The sequence below is a fragment of the Carassius carassius genome, chromosome 21 (genome assembly GCF_963082965.1).
Source record: "Carassius carassius chromosome 21, fCarCar2.1, whole genome shotgun sequence".
Lineage (NCBI taxonomy): Eukaryota > Metazoa > Chordata > Actinopteri > Cypriniformes > Cyprinidae > Carassius > Carassius carassius.
In genome coordinates, this window is record NC_081775.1 from 4,842,851 (window position 1) to 4,861,092 (window position 18,242).

General features: G+C 42.5%; 1 protein-coding gene across 1 annotated transcript; it reads right to left on the minus strand.

Moving 5' to 3' along the window:
- Positions 1 to 11,990: 11,990 nt before the first annotated feature.
- LOC132097066 (transcription factor HES-2-like) lies at positions 11,991 to 12,960 on the minus strand. The gene is made up of 4 exons (XM_059502698.1): positions 12,834 to 12,960; positions 12,631 to 12,726; positions 12,430 to 12,517; positions 11,991 to 12,328 (listed from the first exon to the last, which is right to left on the minus strand). Exons 1-4 carry the CDS (start codon positions 12,924 to 12,926, stop codon positions 12,012 to 12,014), a joined length of 594 nt encoding a protein of 197 aa, XP_059358681.1. The 5' UTR covers positions 12,927 to 12,960; the 3' UTR covers positions 11,991 to 12,011.
- Positions 12,961 to 18,242: the final 5,282 nt, after the last annotated feature.

Genomic DNA, 18,242 nt, shown 5'->3' on the forward strand with positions numbered 1-18,242 from the left:
GCATATTCCTAAACAATCCCTGCAAATATGCCGTTAGATAAAACATGTATTTTCTCTGTTCACACAGAGCACTACAAACTTCTACACATGACTTAATGTCATATTGTAACATATCCCAATTAATGGTGCTTTTAACCCTTCATGGACCTAGGCAGAGTCAGCCTTTATGTCTCATACAGCTATCATGAGAACAGAATAAAATAAATAAGAACAAATTTCAAACTTACAGTGTAACACTTTTTACTATAAAATACAACATTAGATTATATAATAAGTCAGATTTTTTCAAAACAAATACATATTTATTCCCTAGAAGCCCTGACATGTGTTGATGATTTAATTACATTTTTTCCCTCATTTTCATTTTTTATAAGCTAATTTATAAGCTATGTTTTCTGTGTTTGAAATGTGCAGACTGTTTTTGTAAGTTGCCTTTTTAAAATAAAAGAGCATGAATGTAATGATGTAAATGTAGCTATACGGCCCAAAAATTACTCTTTGTTTGCACTTCATGGACTATGTTGTTACTCTGTTCCTACAATTACTTAAAACAATTTAAATTAATTGTTCTTTATTGTTAGATATAAGAAGTAATAGATGATTGGTGGGCTTTAGAAAGTTAAACACCACACCCACAATATAGATACACATATATAAACTAAAGTCTTGATTTGCCCCGACTGTCACTACTGAGCATTTTTCTGTTATTGCCTACCTGTGTTAGACCTTGGACTGTTAATTGTTTCCTGATTGCTATCTGCCCGTCCCGATCTCAGATTGTTTGCCGCCTGCCTAGACCTCCTACCTGTCCTCTGGACTCTGTATGTTAGCCGCCGGCCCTTACCATTGCCTGTCCCATGTTTCTGTCTCTGCCTTGCCTCGACTGTTGCTATTGCTGGTGATCAACCCTGTATTGGCTGACTACTCTGTAAAAAAGCTGCACATGGATCCAAACCCTTCTGAATCCTCAGAACATATACATGTAGTATAAATTTGCCTGTACTTATATTATAGAATTGTATTTATGTCTTTTAACTGGTAGTGGCTATTCTTAACATTCTGGCCCATTATTAGTACTTATAAAGTATTTATTCTATACAGTATGACCAAATTCTACATCCCTAATCCTACCCAATACCTAATCTTTACAACTGCCTTACTAACTATCAATAAGCAGAAAATTGGGTGTTTATTAAGGCAAAAGTTGTAGTTAATGTTTTGTTAATATAGGGAGAATTGGACCTTAAAATAAAGTGTGACTGTCTTGAATCTGAAGATAAATTCACCATATGTCAACAGTGAGTTCTGCATCTTTAGTCTGACAGTAGCAAGCTTTTGCTTGGATTTAGCTTCTTTGTCCACGTTTCTGCCCAAAAATGATCAGGAGTCATAATGGGTTAAAGCCTCAGCATGAAATGGTACTCAGCCTTTGTCATCTTGTTGATGCTGAGCATGCCAAACAGTTTCCAAAATGAATTGTTTTGAATATGTGTTTCTCATAACAGTGAACTGTGAGATTTTGAAATAAATATAGCACCAGTTCTTCGGAATTAATTCAAATAGTTAAACTGAAACCAAAATGAGTCCAATCTATGAAAAGGCAGAGTTGAATATTGTTTGCATCTCTATATTCCCTCAAGCTGCATGCCAGATGGCTTGTATATGTTTTCTGAAAGGGCTGACCATATGTTGAATATTTGTTTCTGTTTTTCCAAGCCTGAAATTGCTTCATGGTACCAATTTCAGGAGCAATTTCAATTTGCCAAAGACAGAATATTAATTTTCAAATGTGTCATGACATAATGTCATGACATTTAGTATTTCTCTATTTAGTTCATCATATAATGCAGTTAATTATTCATGTATAAAGAGATGATTAATCATCTGTCTAAATTATTAATAACTGCTTTGGTTCTTTTATTTATTTATTTATTTTTTTTACAGAGTCTTAACCCTGTTAACTCTTAACTGTTACATATTAGTTGAATAATTTTTTATGAAAGGTTCTCAGTAAGTACACTCTGCCAGTCTGGTATATACTTTTTGTACATGTCCATTTTCTGTATAAAGAAACCCTGGAAACTGTGTGAACCAGTGGTTTCACTGTCATACTATTGTATATTACCTAATAGCATTATGTATTAACTGCTTATACATAGTTTTTCAAAGCTTTGCCTCTTTTTTCAAAACTTTACACAAGTCAAGTCAAGTCACCTTTATTTATATAGCGCTTTAAATAGTGTCTGTGCATTTATTTGCAATCAAGTCAACGATATCGCTGTAGATGAAGTGTCCCCAACTAAGCAAGCCAGAGGCTGCGGAGGCAAGGAACCGAAACTCCATCGGTGACAGAATGGAGAAAAAACCTTGGGAGAAACCAGGCTCAGTTGGAGGCCAGTTCTCCTCTGACCAGACGAAACCAGTAGTTCAATTGCACTCTGCAGCAAAGTCAGATTGTGCAGAAGAATCATCTGTTCCCTTTCAAGGGAACTTCGAACTGCGTCCTCTGAGGGGACACTATGGGGAACACCTCGTCGTGACCCGTGTCTGAAGCATACTTTGAAAAACGCCAACGTGTTGGCCGGCGACAGCCTCTGACGTCACTACCAGCGCGACTATAAATACGCGCCCGTAGGACCCGTCAACATCTTCTTCGTCTTCAGTTGGCTGTTTTGTTTGAAGCGTGCATCTGAGAAACGACCAAGACGGTAAGAGCGATCTATTACTGTTTTCATCATGGCTTCCACTAGCAAGGCGTTTAGACAGTGTGTGCATCCGTGTCAGCGTTATCTGACACCCGATGACACACACACTCTTTGCGTCTCTTGTTTGGGCGAAGAGCATGCGCGCGATGTTCTTGAGGGGGCGGTCTGCGTGCACTGCGAGCGTTTCTCTCTGAGAAAGCTCCACTCTCGTTTGTCTCTCTTTTCGAGGAAAGAGGGACAGCCATCTGGATCCCGCGGCTCAGGTCCCGCCGTTGCCGAGGCACGGAGGAGAATGAGCTCGTGGGGATCACAAATGGATCTCGCTGAGGAGTGTAGAGAGGGACCTTCCTTTTCACACTCTCCGGCGGCGAACGAGAGCGAACTTCGGGAGGCAGATGTGGTATCATTAACCCATTCTGACACTGAAGTTAGTGCTCTGCTGGGTTCTACCCAGGAAGAGCAGGAGATGTCTGAGAGTGGTGAAGAAGCTGAGGCTGAGCCTTCTCGATCCTCCTGTCCCACGTATGAGGAGCTGTTAGAGGTTATGGATCGCGCCACGGCAAAATTAGATTTGCCATGGAAGCGTGCCAGCAAGGTGACGCCACGAGGTCACCTCGCTGAGCGGTACTTGTCTGACCATAGCCCTCCAGCCCAGGTGAGCCTTCCATTCTTGCCTGACTTATATGCAGAAGTCGAAAAGGAATGGAAGAGGCCGTTTTCCTCTCGCATCCACCGGTTTCAGCATACGAGCTATGCTAATATCGAGGGCTTGCATGAGAACGGCTATGAGAGGATGCCCCCTGTAGAAGAGACGCTGGCTTGCTATCTCTCTGTGGGGCAAACTTCCTCTCTTAAATCTCCCGCTTTGCCATCTAAGCCCCTCCAAGATACATCCCGCTTAAATGGCAGGTCATACGCGGCAGCTGGTCAGGCTGTGGCTTCACTGCACACGATGGCGGTGCTCCAGGCCTACCAGGCTGACCTGCTGAAGGACCTGGATACAGGTGAGGGCCTTTCACCTGACCAGGTAGCCGAGCTGCGCCGCACCACAGACCTCTCTCTCCGAGCTACCAAGCAGGCCGCCTCCGCCATGGGCAGGTCTATGGCGGCCATGGTGGTGACGGAGAGACATCTGTGGGTGAACCTGGCTGACATCGGGAAGGAAGAAAGGGGGTTTCTTCTCGATGCTCCGGTCTCGCCTTCTGAGCTTTTTGGTACCTCCGTCGAGATGGTGGTCGGGAAGTTCAGGGAGGCAAGGGCGCGCTCAGCGGCCTTTAAATCCTTCATTCCACGAAGGTCCAGGTCCGAGCCCGAGCAACTCAGGGGTCCTGGCCCATCTCGATCTGAGGGTCGTAGAGGGGCGCAGAAGGCTAGTGTTGCGGCTCGCGCTCCTCCCCCGCCTAAGGGCAGGGGCAAGAGGAACCGCGGGTCACGGAGCGGTAAGCAGGGTCTGAGGGACGTGATTCGGACGAGGCAGCGTCCTCGCTCGGGTCAGAGCGGTAGGATGACCTAGTAGCTCCGGATGTTTTTAACCTCTGTTTTTAACCTCTGTTTTTTGTCCTCCCCTGCCTAATTCCCCTGTAGCCACCAGCTTTCCACCTGATCGAGGTTAGGTGGACGGTCTCTCACATAACAGTCTCCTTCTGGACCTATGATGTTTTGGTTGGTTCTATGTTCATAGCAACCGCCTTACTGACGGTCCGGACCAGAAGGGGGCGCCCCGCAGCGGGACTCCAGTACAGGAGGGTGGGTGAGTACGTAACCCTTGCTCTACCTGTTTATGGACGTTATGTTGCTGGTGGTTATATGTCTACTAACAATCTCTGTGAGTTTCCTTTACAGTAGCTAGGTGGCCAAAGAATTGGCACAGCACTGCAGGGAATTCCATAGATGTCCGGCCAGGTCACCCTGAGGGGCCGCCTGGCCGCTTGGCGCATCCGGGGAGGTGGTGGTTACGGCAAGAAGATCTGTATTTACTGCCTCAGGTGATGCTCCCCTCGCCTAGAAAAGAGGGTTGGAGCTCACCGCTCCCGTACGATTCAGCGCCTCTGCGATGCTTGGGAACCTCTCTGTACACACGCTTGCCTGTGTACTTTCTCAAAACCACATAGTGGTCAGTGTGCACGTTGACGCTTTGCGCACTGTCTGAAATCCACGTAAAGTGGTAAGTGTGCACGCATGACTTTGCGCACTTTCTAAAATCCTGTACGGTAGGGGTTACGCGCTTCGCTTCGTTCCCTTTCTTGTGATGATTAGCCCTGGGTTCCATGGGCTTCATTCAACCAGTGTGTATTTGTTATACACCTCAAGCATCGCTTCCCTTAACATGAGGGGCTGGGTGGACTCCCACATACTGTGGTTATCAGGTGGTAGGCTTCATCAGGCCTCCCTGATGGTGAGCTCCCACATACTGTGGTTGCCAGGTAGTAGGCCTCCTCAGGCCTCCCTGGAGATTTAGCTCCCACATACGGTGCGTCTCCACTAAATAGCATATTGTGGTTTTCAGATAGTAGGCTTCACCAGGTCTCTCTGAAGGTGAGCTCCCACGTTCGGTGGTCGCCAGGTAGTAGGCCCCACCAGGCCTCCCTGGAGATTTAGCTCCCACATACTATGCATTTCCACGGAATAGCATATTGTGGCTTTTTCAGATAGTAGGCTTCACCAGGTCTCTCTGAAGACGAGCTCCCACATACTGTGGTTGCCAGGTAGTAGGCCTCACCAGGCCTCCCTGGAGATTTAGCTCCCACATACTATGCGTTTCTACGGAATAGCACATTGTGGTTTTCAGATAGTAGGCTTCATCAGGTCTCTCTGAAGACGAGCTCCCACATACTGTGGTTGCCAGGTAGTAGGCCTCACCAGGCCTCCCTGGAGATTTAGCTCCCACATATTGTGCGTTCCACTAAATAGCACATTGTGGTTTTCAGATAGTAGGCTTCATCAGGTCTCTCTGAAGACGAGCTCCCCCATGCTGTGGTTGCCAGGTAGTAGGCCTCACCAGGCCTCCCTGGAGATTTAGCTCCCACATACTGTGCGTTTCCTAAAAAGCGAGCTCCCGCGATTTGTGGTTGTCAGGTAGTAGGCCTCACCAGGCCTCCCTGGAGTTGAGTTCCATATTGCTTTCAGTTTCCACTGAGGTGGTTATCTGGTAACAGATAGTAGGCCTCTCTAGGCCTCTCTGTAGGTGAACTCCCACATATTGTGGTTATCAGGTAGCAGGCTTCACAGGCCTCTCTGAATGTGAGCTCCCACATACTGTGGTTGTCAGGTAACCTTTCAGTACACACGCTTGCCTGTGTACTTTCTCAAATCCACATGGTGGTCAGTGTGCACGTTAACGCTTTGCGCACTGTCTGAAATCCACGTAAAGTGGTAAGTGTGCACGCAAGACTCTGCGCACTTTCTGAAATCCACGTAAAGTGGTAAGTGTGCACGCAAGACTCTGCGCACTTTCTAAAATCCTGTATGGTAAGGGTTACGCGCTCCGCTTCGTTCCCTTTCTTGGGATGATTCGCCCCGGTGTTCCTTGGGCTTCATCCAACCAGCGTGTATTTGTTATACACCTCAAGCATCGCTTCCCTTAACATGAGGGGCTGGGTGGACTCCCACATATTGTGGTTGTTAGGTGGTAGGCTTCATCAGGCCTCCCTGATGGTGAGCTCCCACATACTGTGGTTGCCAGGTAGTAGGCCTCACCAGGCCTACCTGGAGATTTAGCTCCCACATACTGTGCGTTGCCTAAAAAGCGAGCTCCCGCGATTTGTGGTTGTCAGGTAGTAGGCCTCACCAGGCCTCCCTGGAGTTGAGTTCCATATTGCTTTCAGTTTCCGCTCCGCTTCGTTCCCTTTCTCGGGATGATTCGCCCCGGTGTTCCTTGGGCTTCATCCAACCGGTGTGTACTTATTGTACACCCCCAAGCCCCCTCAACTTGGGGGGGCTGTGTGGGCAATTCTCGGGTAGTTCAGCAGCGCTCCCCTTTTCTGAAAGGGTCACCTATGAGCATGCTGCTCGGAGCTCGGAGTCTTCCTCTCTTGGGAGACTGATTCCCGGTTCTTCAGAGCGCTCCAGTACCACATACTGTTTGAGACGCTCTGTGAGAGCAGGCATCCTGCTGAGGCAGGGGCTGAGGCCTCCAATTGCTCTGCTCCCGGGCCATTCTTCCACGAGCTGCTCTGACAGAGTCCCACGAGAACCCCTCCTTAGAACAGTATTTTAAATCCATTTTATGGTAAGTGTGCACGGGAGTCTTTGCGCACTTTCTAAAATCCACATTGTGGTAAGTTCGCACGCTAGTCTCTGCGTTCTTTCTAAAATCCCTAGATGGTAAGGGCTTCGCGCTGCTGCTTCGTGCCCTTTCTTGAGTTGGTTTAAGCCCCGTTCATCTTGGGCACCACTCCACCTAGGTATCCTCGGATACCTATCTAGAACAGGGCGCCGCTACTAGAGTGCTGTGGGGACAGCCCTTTCGGCAGGTTTTTGCGAAAGCTAGCAGTAGCCCCTGTGTGACAGGCAAAGACTTGGTAGAGGAAAGTGCCAGGCTCTTAGCCGTATCCCTTTAAAGGAATCTCTGTGATTCCAAGCCTTTAGCTCTACCCCGGGCCAGGGCCCTACAGGATAAGTTGGGTATGTAGCTTAGGCCTTTGGCCGTAAGGGATAATGTCATAAGGCAGCCGTCAGACCGTCCCAGGGGCGACTCCCGGTGAAGAGAAAAGCGGTAGAGTTGGTACTTAGTGTTTGCCATGATTCTGGTCTGCACTCCCCTCAGCATGGCGGCGTGGGTATACTGTTCCCCATAGTGTCCCCTCAGAGGACGCAGTTCGAAGTTCCCTTGAAAGGGAACGTCTCAGGTTACGAATGTAACCATGGTTCCCTGAGAGGGAACGAGACACTGCGTCCTCTAGCTCCCTGCCATGCTTCGGACGCAAGCTTCACGAAGAAGATATTGATGGGTCCTACGGGCGCGTATTTATAGTCGCGCTGGTAGTGACGTCAGAGGCTGTCGCCGGCCAACACGTTGGCGTTTTTCAAAGTATGCTTCAGACACGGGTCACGACGAGGTGTTCCCCATAGTGTCCCCTCAGAGGACGCAGTGTCTCGTTCCCTCTCAGGGAACCATGGTTACATTCGTAACCTGAGACGTTTCCTGTGGTCTTGTCCTGGTGGTCCTCTGAGACAAGGTCTTTACAGGGGATCTGTATCTGGGGCTCTAGTTGTCCTGGTCTCCGCTGTCTTTCAGGGCATTAGAGGTCCTTTCTAGGTGCTGATCCACCATCTTATCTCTAAAGCAAACATATGCAAATGCCTTTGTCATAACATTAATTCCTTTTAGCTTTTTTGTATGTGTGTTTCATAGTGAATTGTGTTGTGCAAAAAGTTTTTTAAGAAATTGAAAACTGAGGGCCAGCTATCAGAAATTGTGTGACAATTAAAGATTTTGGGTGTAAGCAGTTGAAAAAAAAACTGTAAGACAATAGTTAATGTTGTGGTGTATTCAAGGTTCATTATATAAATTCTTAAAAAAAAAAAACTGAAAAAATCCCACAATTGCTTTTCTTCTACAGACCAGCATTTCATACAGAAGTATACAATCTGTCCATGTTATTAAGAACTGAGTGGTTGTGAGCTTTAGTTTGTATTAAAATCAACCTCCCTCCTTGCTTTGACATGATGCTGTGGGACAAGACCTCTTTATCAAAACCGTCTGAACTCTGAACTCATTGTTCTCTATTCTCTTAGCTTCACTCAACCCAAGCATTTCAATAAGCAAACCCAACCCCCTCCCTCGAGAGGATCAGCAGCTACTCACCAAAACCTGCAACTATAAAAATCCCCTAAACAGCTAGGTCTTTATTTCCTTTTTAACATATTTAACATTGCAATCTGTTGATTGTCTATCTGACAAAAATCTCTTTTGCACTGGTCGATTCTTTTTTGTTTTAATCATGAAAAATATTTTCTTAACCAATTCCACTTAAAAGGAGCTGTGATGTGTCAGGACCTTATAAAAACAGCTAAATTAAAAAAGAAGTTTCCTCTGTAAAACTTAGAATGTTTCAAATATTAATTAATTTATTTAAATGTACGTACTGCATGCTGCAGTGTTAGGATAGTGTATTTTTGATGGTTACCAGGGTGTTGCTGTGTGATTGCTTAGATATTGATATGTTTTGCTAGTGTTATGCTATATTAGCTGGGTGTTCTGGGTGGTTGTTAGGTGAAGCCAAAGAGAGGCCACTTCTCTTTTATTTTCTGGTCCCCGCTTGGGTCCCTCCAATCTATGGAAATTTATGGGATATTGATTACTCAACTTTATTTATTTCATTTAATTTATTTATATAGCACTAATGAACACAACAGAAGTTGACCACAGTGCTTTACATAATCTAAAACTAAGATACAAAAAAAGCAATAAAACATAAAAATAAAAAATACATAAAACATAATTAAGAATTGCTGAAAGCTAGGGCCAGAAGATAAGACTTTAACTTTGATTTAAACTCGTGGACAGTGGACAGGGATCTCAAATAAAAAGGAAGACTGTTCCAGAGCCTAGGTCCAAAAATAGCAAATGCACAATCACCTCTTCAGTCATGCTGGAGGCTGAGCTAGAGAGTCATTGTTGCGGACCGCAGACACCTGAATGATGTGTTCAGATTTAAAAGTTCAGACAGGTACAAGGGTGCAAGACCATTAAGAGATGTAAAAACAAACAGCAATATTTTAAAATCAACTCTATGACGAACTGGCAACCAATTTAGAGTCATTAAAATAGGAGTAATATGTTTGCGGAGTCCCATTAGAAATCTGTTTGCAGCGTTTTGCACCATTTGAAGCCTTGTAATAGAGGACTGGGAAATTCCAGCATATAAAGAATTACAATAGTCCAATCTAGATAAAACGAAAGCATGTGTGGCTCTTTAATGATCTGTGGGGGACAGAAACGGCAGATAAAAAAAGCCTGACTAAACTACTGTGTTTATGTGTTGATCAAACTTAAAGGAAGAGTCCAGAGTTATTCCCAGACTTTTCACAGTTGGTTTGATATTAGAGAGCAGATTTCCAAAATCAACAATGTTTTTTTCTTTCCCCACAGAGGCCACAAACACAATTGCTTCAGTTTTACTCGCATTTAGGTGTAGAAAATCTAAGGACATAAAGGATCTTATATTATTTAGACAGGCAAACAAGGTTCCTAATCCTATCTTGTCAGTGTGCTTAAAAAGGCAGATACATTTGAGTGTCAACTGCATAAGTGAAAAGATACTCCATGCCTTCTAAGAATATAGAACCTAGAGGTAACATATATAATGAAAACAGAAAATATTATTGTCCAGCAGGTGAAACTAATCAGTCTTAAGTCTTAGTTAGACTTTACTGAATCAGCCAGACCAGTGAACAAAACAATAACACAACTCTTCTGCATGTCATTTGTGATATCAGTCTCGCCTGTGCATTAGGAACAGAGTGGGTTGAGTTATACACCATATGCTTAATAATTAGGCAGTTATTCAAATCCCTAAGTATGATCAACAGTCGTTATGATGCCTGGCCAAACTCGAATTACAGTCATGCAATCAACATAGTGGAGGTCTTGTTAGAACACAAAGTGAGAATGAGTAGTACAAAAGTGAGTACTGATTCTCTGATGTGCATGACTGTGACAATTAATGGATAGGGTCAGCATCATTATTTAGTGATTTGAACAAACCCCTGACAGTATGAATTAAACTGCCTTGTTCCACACCATTTGGGCCAGTAGGATTACAGACATGGCTGAAATTATGCATCTCAGTATTGAGGAGAAGTACATTGTCACAATTGTTGTGTTTTTTTTTTGTTTTTTTTTTTGAATAAATGGTTAAGATTTTCCCCATGTGGACAACAATAGATCTGAAAAAGCCACATAGACTTACATAAAAGAAGCCACCAACACCCTGCTGGGGGGAGGATCAACAAGTCTACAGGTTTGCTCATGCTTGCTGGCCATCTAGATTGGTCTTTTAACTAGTTTGTCGGTTTGGGAGACCAGCTTAAACCGTGTAAGACAGTCAAACCAATGGTGTATAACCAGAGTTGGGTGGCTTTCACAAAGATTTATGTTAAACACATTACTGAACCTGATATATTGAACAAAGTTCAGTGGATGAACCGTAAAAAGCGGCTGCACAATGGCTTTTGCTGGGGCAGCACAAAATTATTTTCTGAAAAAGAAAAAAAAGATTTGTATAAACTATAAGATCAATAATTTTATAATTTATTATCTTTACAACATTCACGTTCATTGTTCCGATCAACGATTTATGGTCATATATTTATAAATGTGTTATGCCAAACATAGCAATTCATTTGATAGGAAAAGCTTCTATTCCGCTTTCATGAAGTCAGACTTGAAGTTGGTATTTTTGGCGACCCTTATTTCCCGCGCAAAACACAAAGCTGAGGGAGCTTTGCACGTGGCTCTGTCAATAAGATGGACCTGACTGTTAAGAGATGCTAAAGTTCCTTGTATAAAGATAGCTACGATTCCACAGACTTATCACCAAAGTGGTGTCTTTGGCGACCCTCGTTTCCGGCGCAAAAAAAAAAAAAAAAAAACAAGCGCAAGGAGCTGTATAAGGGATGGAGTGAAGATCATTTCTATGGTCTTTCAGACTAAGAAGAACTCTCATAATAGCATATGCTAAATGGAAAATTTTTGCTGTTGTTTCAAAGTTTTTCAGATCAACGCATATGTGTGCCTATTTAAGGAGATTATTTACGTGTTCTTTTTGTTTTTGTCATTTGCTTTGATTTTTTCGTCTACAACTTCCAGCTGCTTTATTCACCCAGTGAGAAATTTAAAAAAACATTTCCAATAAATAAACAAACAAGATTTCAAGAATTTCAAAGCAAAAAGGTTTTATTTTTCTATTGATTCACAATAATATTTTGTGATTATGCTTTCTTCAGGGACATTCATTTTGCCATTAATAAATAACACACAGTGTTTACGATTTATTTGCACAGACCAAATGAAATCAAGTAAATTGTGCAAACCTCAGAAAAACATTTTAACCCTTGGGGTTTACAATTTTGTTGATTACAACCCATAGTATTTAAACCCCCAGCGAGGATTGCATAACGTTATATTCATGAAGACAGCATGATCTGTGCTCGCTGGCTTTCTTTCATTTACAAAGCAGCATTTCCTTAAATTCCTTACATGTAATCTCCATCACAGGCTTTACATTTTAACTAAAACCTACTATGATAAATAAATAATATGCAGAGTTATTCTAAACAATTTCCCCGAAGGCTTGTGTTTGGTCACCAGGGTCTCCACATGTCCACAGCTGCTTGTGGCACAGACTGAGGTTGACTGGGAGCTGAAGCGCTACTGATGGAGTGGTTCTCCGTTGCAGAGCTGCTGTTCCTCAAGCTCACAAGTCTCTGGTGCATTTGTGAAATCATTCTGGAGTTCTGAGTACAGCAGTTCTGGCAGGAGGACGTTGCAGACACCATGGAGTGCTGGATGAACTCGTTGACGCGCTGACGGGTTTCTGTTTCGAGGTTAGACTGTGGCAGCATCGCAGAGATGCGCTGCAAGCATGCTTTATATCCCTCTTTATAGCTGCCTGTTTGACCTTTGCAGAGAGAAAAAATAGTAAATACATTTGGACCATGTTAAAATAAATACAGTTGCCAGTAGACTCTGAAAAAATAATAATAAATTAAAATCACTCACCTTTAGCTGATGAGGAAGGCAGGTCTCTGAGGAACCGCACAGTCATTTCGAGAATGTCAGCTTTCTCCAGCTTTGAATAGCGTGAAGCCTAAAATATTGAAAGTGATTGGACACATTAGGGTATTGTTCAGACACTGACATAGGCTAAATTTGAATTTAAGTAGGCTACTGTATGACCATGCAAGTACCAGAGATACTTACGTCTTTGCCGACCAAAGGGAGTATAAGTGTTTTTAAGTGATTGAGGCTCTCGTTAATGCGAGCCCGCCTTCTTTTTTCCATCAATGGCTTGAGAGACTGGAAAAAGACAGAAATCGGTTAGTGTGAGTGTGAGTTTATAGATACCACAAGCACAACCGTTAACATGGCTCAGTGTGTTCGAAGGAACCCAAAATCATCCTCACCTTTCTCAATTCATGTGCCTCTTTTCTTTGAGCCACAGTCATTCGAGAACCGAATGAGTGGGAATGAGCTTCGGTAATAATGTTTGGAGTCATGATTTGATCGGGTGGTGTCTCTAAATGTGCTCTTGAGAGATGAGCAGAGAGTTTTGTGGTCATGGTGTGTGAGAGGGGTCTTTTATAGGGCCCTTTGGCGTGGAGGCAGGGCTTCTGTTCTATTGTGACTTCGGTTGGACGCAGAGGGGGATGCCAAAGGTCTGATCTGTGATCTGACTGTCCCACAACTCGTGAAGTTCCAATGAACTTACCATCTGTTGAGTGATGTCAGCATCATCCAAAGGCACTGGTATATGCGATTATGATTTTTATTGTCTCGTAGACCTCCACATGTGTTTTATAAAATATATAGGCCTACATATACATACATAGGCTTACACAATAAAATGTGGAAGTTAATGCACAATCATTTACAAAATGCTAGTTAATTTTCCATTCCGCATTTTGTTTAATGTTTATTGCTGAGGCATTAATGCTTCAAGGCATTTAAAGTTGTGGGTTACTTTAACTTGTCTTTGTTTTATTATAATTTGTGCTTTAAGATATTTTATTTCACAAGGAAAACCGCCATATTGGACATCTAATAAATAATACAGAGCATGATGACCGCGCGATAATTAACCAAGCCACGCTATAGCTACTGTCAACATCTGTTTACATTCGGACCATGTTCGATATATAGCTTACGTGTTTTTACTCCAAAATATAGCAAAACCATACCTTGGAAAATTACATAGACTGTATTTTAGTTCATATTAAACAAGGGTAAGGATGTTTGGAATACAACAGAGTTTAAAAACAAATCCCCAATATATATTAAAGGATGGTTAGAGATGAAAATAAAAAATATATAAAGAAATAAGGTTTTATTTATATAGAAAGGAAATTAAACCGCCTTTTCTATGTTTCTTTCCTAAAATCCAATTTTTTTCCCCTAATTTTTATTATTATTATATGTTTGTATTTTGCAGTGACCAGAAATATTAGTTGTTCTGTGGCTCTATGAAACACCTTGTTTCAAATCAGCGGTGATCTCACGCGTCTGACACGCGCCGTTACAATGTAACAGATGGATGTCTGTTCTTCCAATCACACCAAAGCGCGCCACTAATTTGAATCCCAACCCCCACAAATCAAGACTGCAAACTCTTCAGTAACATGTTTGCTATATTATCATCCTATCACGTTGCTTCGTTTATAGCGTGCCTTTCCAAACTACTGGCGTCTGTGTCTGAGCCATTTGACCGAATATGGCAATAGAGCATCACAGTCTGACGCAAAAAAGAACTGTGTTTTCTTCTTCTCATTCTTCTTCTTCTTCTTCTTCTTCTTCTTCTTCTTCTTCTTCTTCTTCTTCTTCTTCTTTTTCTTCTTCTTCTTCTTCTTCTACTTCTTTCTTTCTCTTTGTTTAATTCTGGGTTATGGGGGTTGGGGATGGGGGACATAGGAAATAGGGTGACACACACACATATAAAAATTTAATCCGATAATCAAAAATGCATGTCCACAGTTTTTTTCCTTCTCTGTTGGTGTGCTGTTGTCTGAGGTGTAGCAGTCAAGCCTGATTTGTGAAACTAAAAGTGTGTAATAAAATTAAATAAACGGTTTACTTTTTAAACGGTATGCAAGTTATAAGAGTAAAAACTATTGATTGAGTTGAAGAGCTTTTGAATGTTAAATGGACCAGACATGCGTCACAGTCTCCAAGCGCATCAATTAACCTCCAATGCTTGTGCTGGTCATGTCCAAAATAAGTAACTAAATACATAAAAAAAAACAGCCAAGCATTGTCTTAAGTTGTATTTACAACACTGTTCCAGAACAGTTCAACCCAAATATTCAGATGTGTAAAAGGCATTTTGTGTAGGACTGTTTCCTAAACCTGGGAGAGTAGCCTACAATGCTGGCTGTTCTGACTCACAGCCTGTAAACATTTTTTTATTTAAAGAATTTGCCACTGATGATTGAATCGCGAGTTTTGTGTAGAGTAGCACTTGTTGTTTTTTTCCTTTCTCCAGTCACAAATGCAGTCATTGTTTTATTTTTACACAGCGAGTCGCAATGCAACCAATGTGTAAAAGGCAGTATGTCATTACAATCAGTAATTACACTGAACAAAATGATTTTTCATGAACTTAACTCAAAGTTCTGAGACTTTCCTATGTACACAAAAGGCCTATTTCTCTCAAACATTGTTCACAAAACTGTCTAAATCTGTGTTAGTGAGCACTTCTCCTTTGCCAAGATAATTCACCAACCTCACAGGTGTGCCATATCAAGATGCTGATTAGACAGCATGATTATTGCACAGGTGTGCCTTAGGCTGGCCACAATAAAAGGCCACTCTAAAATGTGCAGTTTTATCTCACAGCACAATGCCACAGATGTCGCAAGTTTTGAGCGTGCAATTGGCATGCTCACTGAAGGAATGTCCACCAGAGCTGTTACCCATGAATTGAATGTTAAGTTCTCTCTACCATTAGCCGTCTCCAAAAGTGTTCCAGAAAATTGGCAGTACATCCAACCAGCCTTACAACCACAGACCACGTGTAACCACACCAGCCCAGGACCTCCACATCCAGCATCTTTACTTCCAAGATCGTCTGAGACCAGCCACCCTGACAGCTGCTGCAACAATCGGTTTGCATAACCAAAGAATTTCTGCACAAACTGTCAGAAACCATCTCAGGGAGGCTCATCTGCATGCTCGTTGTCATCACTGGGGTCTCGACCTGACTGCAGATCATCGTCGTAACTGACTGGAGTGGGCAAGTGCACACATTCGAGGGGTCTGGCACTTTGGAGAGTTGATTTCTGCATGGATGAATCCCCGGTCACTGAACAGGGCAGATGGTTGACAGCATGTATATCGTTGTGTGGGTGAGCGGTTTGCTGATGTCAATGTTGTGGATTGAGTGGCCCATGCTGGTGGTGGGGTTATGGTATGGGCAGGTGTCTGTTATGGACAATGAACAAAGGTGCATTTTATTGCTGGCATTTTGACTGCACAGAGATACTGTGATGAGATCCTGAGGACCATTGTTGTGCCATTCATCCACGACCATCACCTCATGTTGCAGCATGGTAATGCACGCAACATTTTTTTTAATGTATTTATTTATTTATTTTGGACATGACCAGCACAAGCATTGGAGGATAATTGATGCGCTCTTAGAGACTGTGAAGCATGCCTGGTCCATTTAACATTCAAACGCTCTTCAACTCAATCAATAGTTTTTACACTTATAACTTGCATAGCCTACCGTTTAAAAAGCAAACCGTTTATTTAATTTTATTACACACTTTTAGTTTCACAAATCAGCTTGACTGCTACACCTCAGACAACAGCACACCAACAGAGAAGAATTATTAAATCGTGCGCACAATTTATAAATCGAGTGAACGCAATAGTAAATCGAGTGAACGCAATAGTAATCGTGTGCACGTTTTAGTACATTGAGGGAATGAATTAGTAAATCATGCACATGATTTAGCCTTATATTTTTTCCTGCATGTCATGTGCGGGGCTCCTAGAGAAATAGGCCTTTTGTGTAGATAGAAAAAGTCTTAGATCTTTGAGTTCAGCTCATGAAAAATGGGGGCAAACACAAAAGTGTTGCATTTATAATATTTTTCAGTGTATGTCCCAATTGGATGCAACAAATGCCTAATTTACAGGTGCTGGTCATATAATTAGAATAGCAACAAAAAGTTGATTTATTCACTAATTCCACTCAAAAAGTGAAACTTGTATATTATATTAATTCATTACACACAGACCGATATATTTCAAATGTTTATTTATTTGAATTTTGATGATTATAACTCACAACTAAGGAAAATCCCAAATTCAGTATCTCAGAAAATCAGAATATTACTTAAGACCAATACAAAGAAAGGATTTTTAGAAATCTTGGCAAACTGAAAAGTATGAACATGAAAAGTATGAGCATGTACAGCACTCAATACTTAGTTGGGGCTCCTTTTGCCCTAAATTACTGCAGTAATGCGGCGTGGCATGGAGTCGATCAGTCTGTGGCACTGATCAGGTGTTATGAGAGCACAGGTTTCTCTGATAGTGGCCTTCAGCTCTTCTGCATTGTTGGGTCTGGCATATCACATCTTCCTCTTCACAATACCCCATAGATTTTCTATGGGGTTAAGGTCAGGTGAGTTTGCTGGCCAATTAAGGACAGGGATAGCATGGTCCTTAAACCAGGCACTGGTAGTTTGGCACTGTGTGCAGGTGCAAGGTCCTGTTGGAAAATGAAATCTGCATCTCCATAAAGTTGGTCAGCAGCAGGAATCATGAAGTGCTCTAAAACTTCCTGCTATACCGATGTGTTGACCTTAGACCTCAGAAAACACAGTGGACCAACACCAAGTCAAGTCAAGTTCCTTTATTTATACCCAAAGGTAGATTTTGTTTGCAGTAGAGTCCTCATACACACACATGAAACAGAGCACATATCACACATATCATCAAAAACTACATCATCAAAAGTTCTTATCGGTCCAGAATACATAATATATATAAAAAAAAAATAAAAAAAAAAAAAGTTTCAGTAGTCTCCTCATACAAAAAATAGGAAGTAAAATACATAAAAACCAAGTACACTATAAGCTATAACTTATTCCTCAAAGTAATGGCTGCATGAAAACAAAACTGTTTTTGTGTCTTTTTGTTCTACACCTGGGGATTATAAACCTACGCCCAGAGGGTAGAAGCTGGAATTCTGTGTCCAAAGGATGTGAACTGTCATTTAAAATGGAACTAGTTATGCGCTGTAACTGTTTTGTGTACAAGGTCTCCACATTAAGCGGCGGGCTGGTATCTTAAGCTGGTATCACCAGCAGATGACATGGCACCCCAAACCATCACTGACTGTGGAAACTTTACACTGGACCTCAAGCAATGAGGATTTTGTGCCTCTCCTCTCTTCCTCCAGACTCTGGGCCCCCGATTTCCAAAGGAAATGCAAAACTTACTTTCATCAGAGAACATAACTTTGGACCACTCAGCAGCAGTCCAGTCCTTTTTGAAGCGAGACGCTTCTGACGCTGTCGGTTGTTCAAGAGTGGCATGACACAAGGAAAGCGACAGCTGAAACGCATGTCTTGCATATATCTGTATGTAGTGGTCCTTGAAGCACTGACTCTAGGTGCAGTCCACTCTTTGTGAATCTCCCCCACATTTTTTAATGGGTTTTGTTTCACAATCCTCTCCAGGGTGCAGTTATCTCTATTGCTTGAACACTTTTTTTCTACCACATATTTTCCTTCCCTTCGCCTCTCTATTCATTTCCTCGGACACAGAGCTCTGTGAACAGCCAGCCTCTTTTGCAATGACCTTTT

Coding starts and splice junctions, on each gene's coding strand:
- LOC132097066 (XM_059502698.1), bottom strand. CDS start 12,926: ATGACTCCAAACATTATTACCGAAGCTCATTCCCACTCATTCGGTTCT. Junction 12,518..12,630: donor TCCCTTTGGTCGGCAAAGAC/GTAAGTATCTCT, acceptor TCAATATTTTAG/GCTTCACGCTATTCAAAGCT. Junction 12,329..12,429: donor GCCTTCCTCATCAGCTAAAG/GTGAGTGATTTT, acceptor CTCTCTGCAAAG/GTCAAACAGGCAGCTATAAA.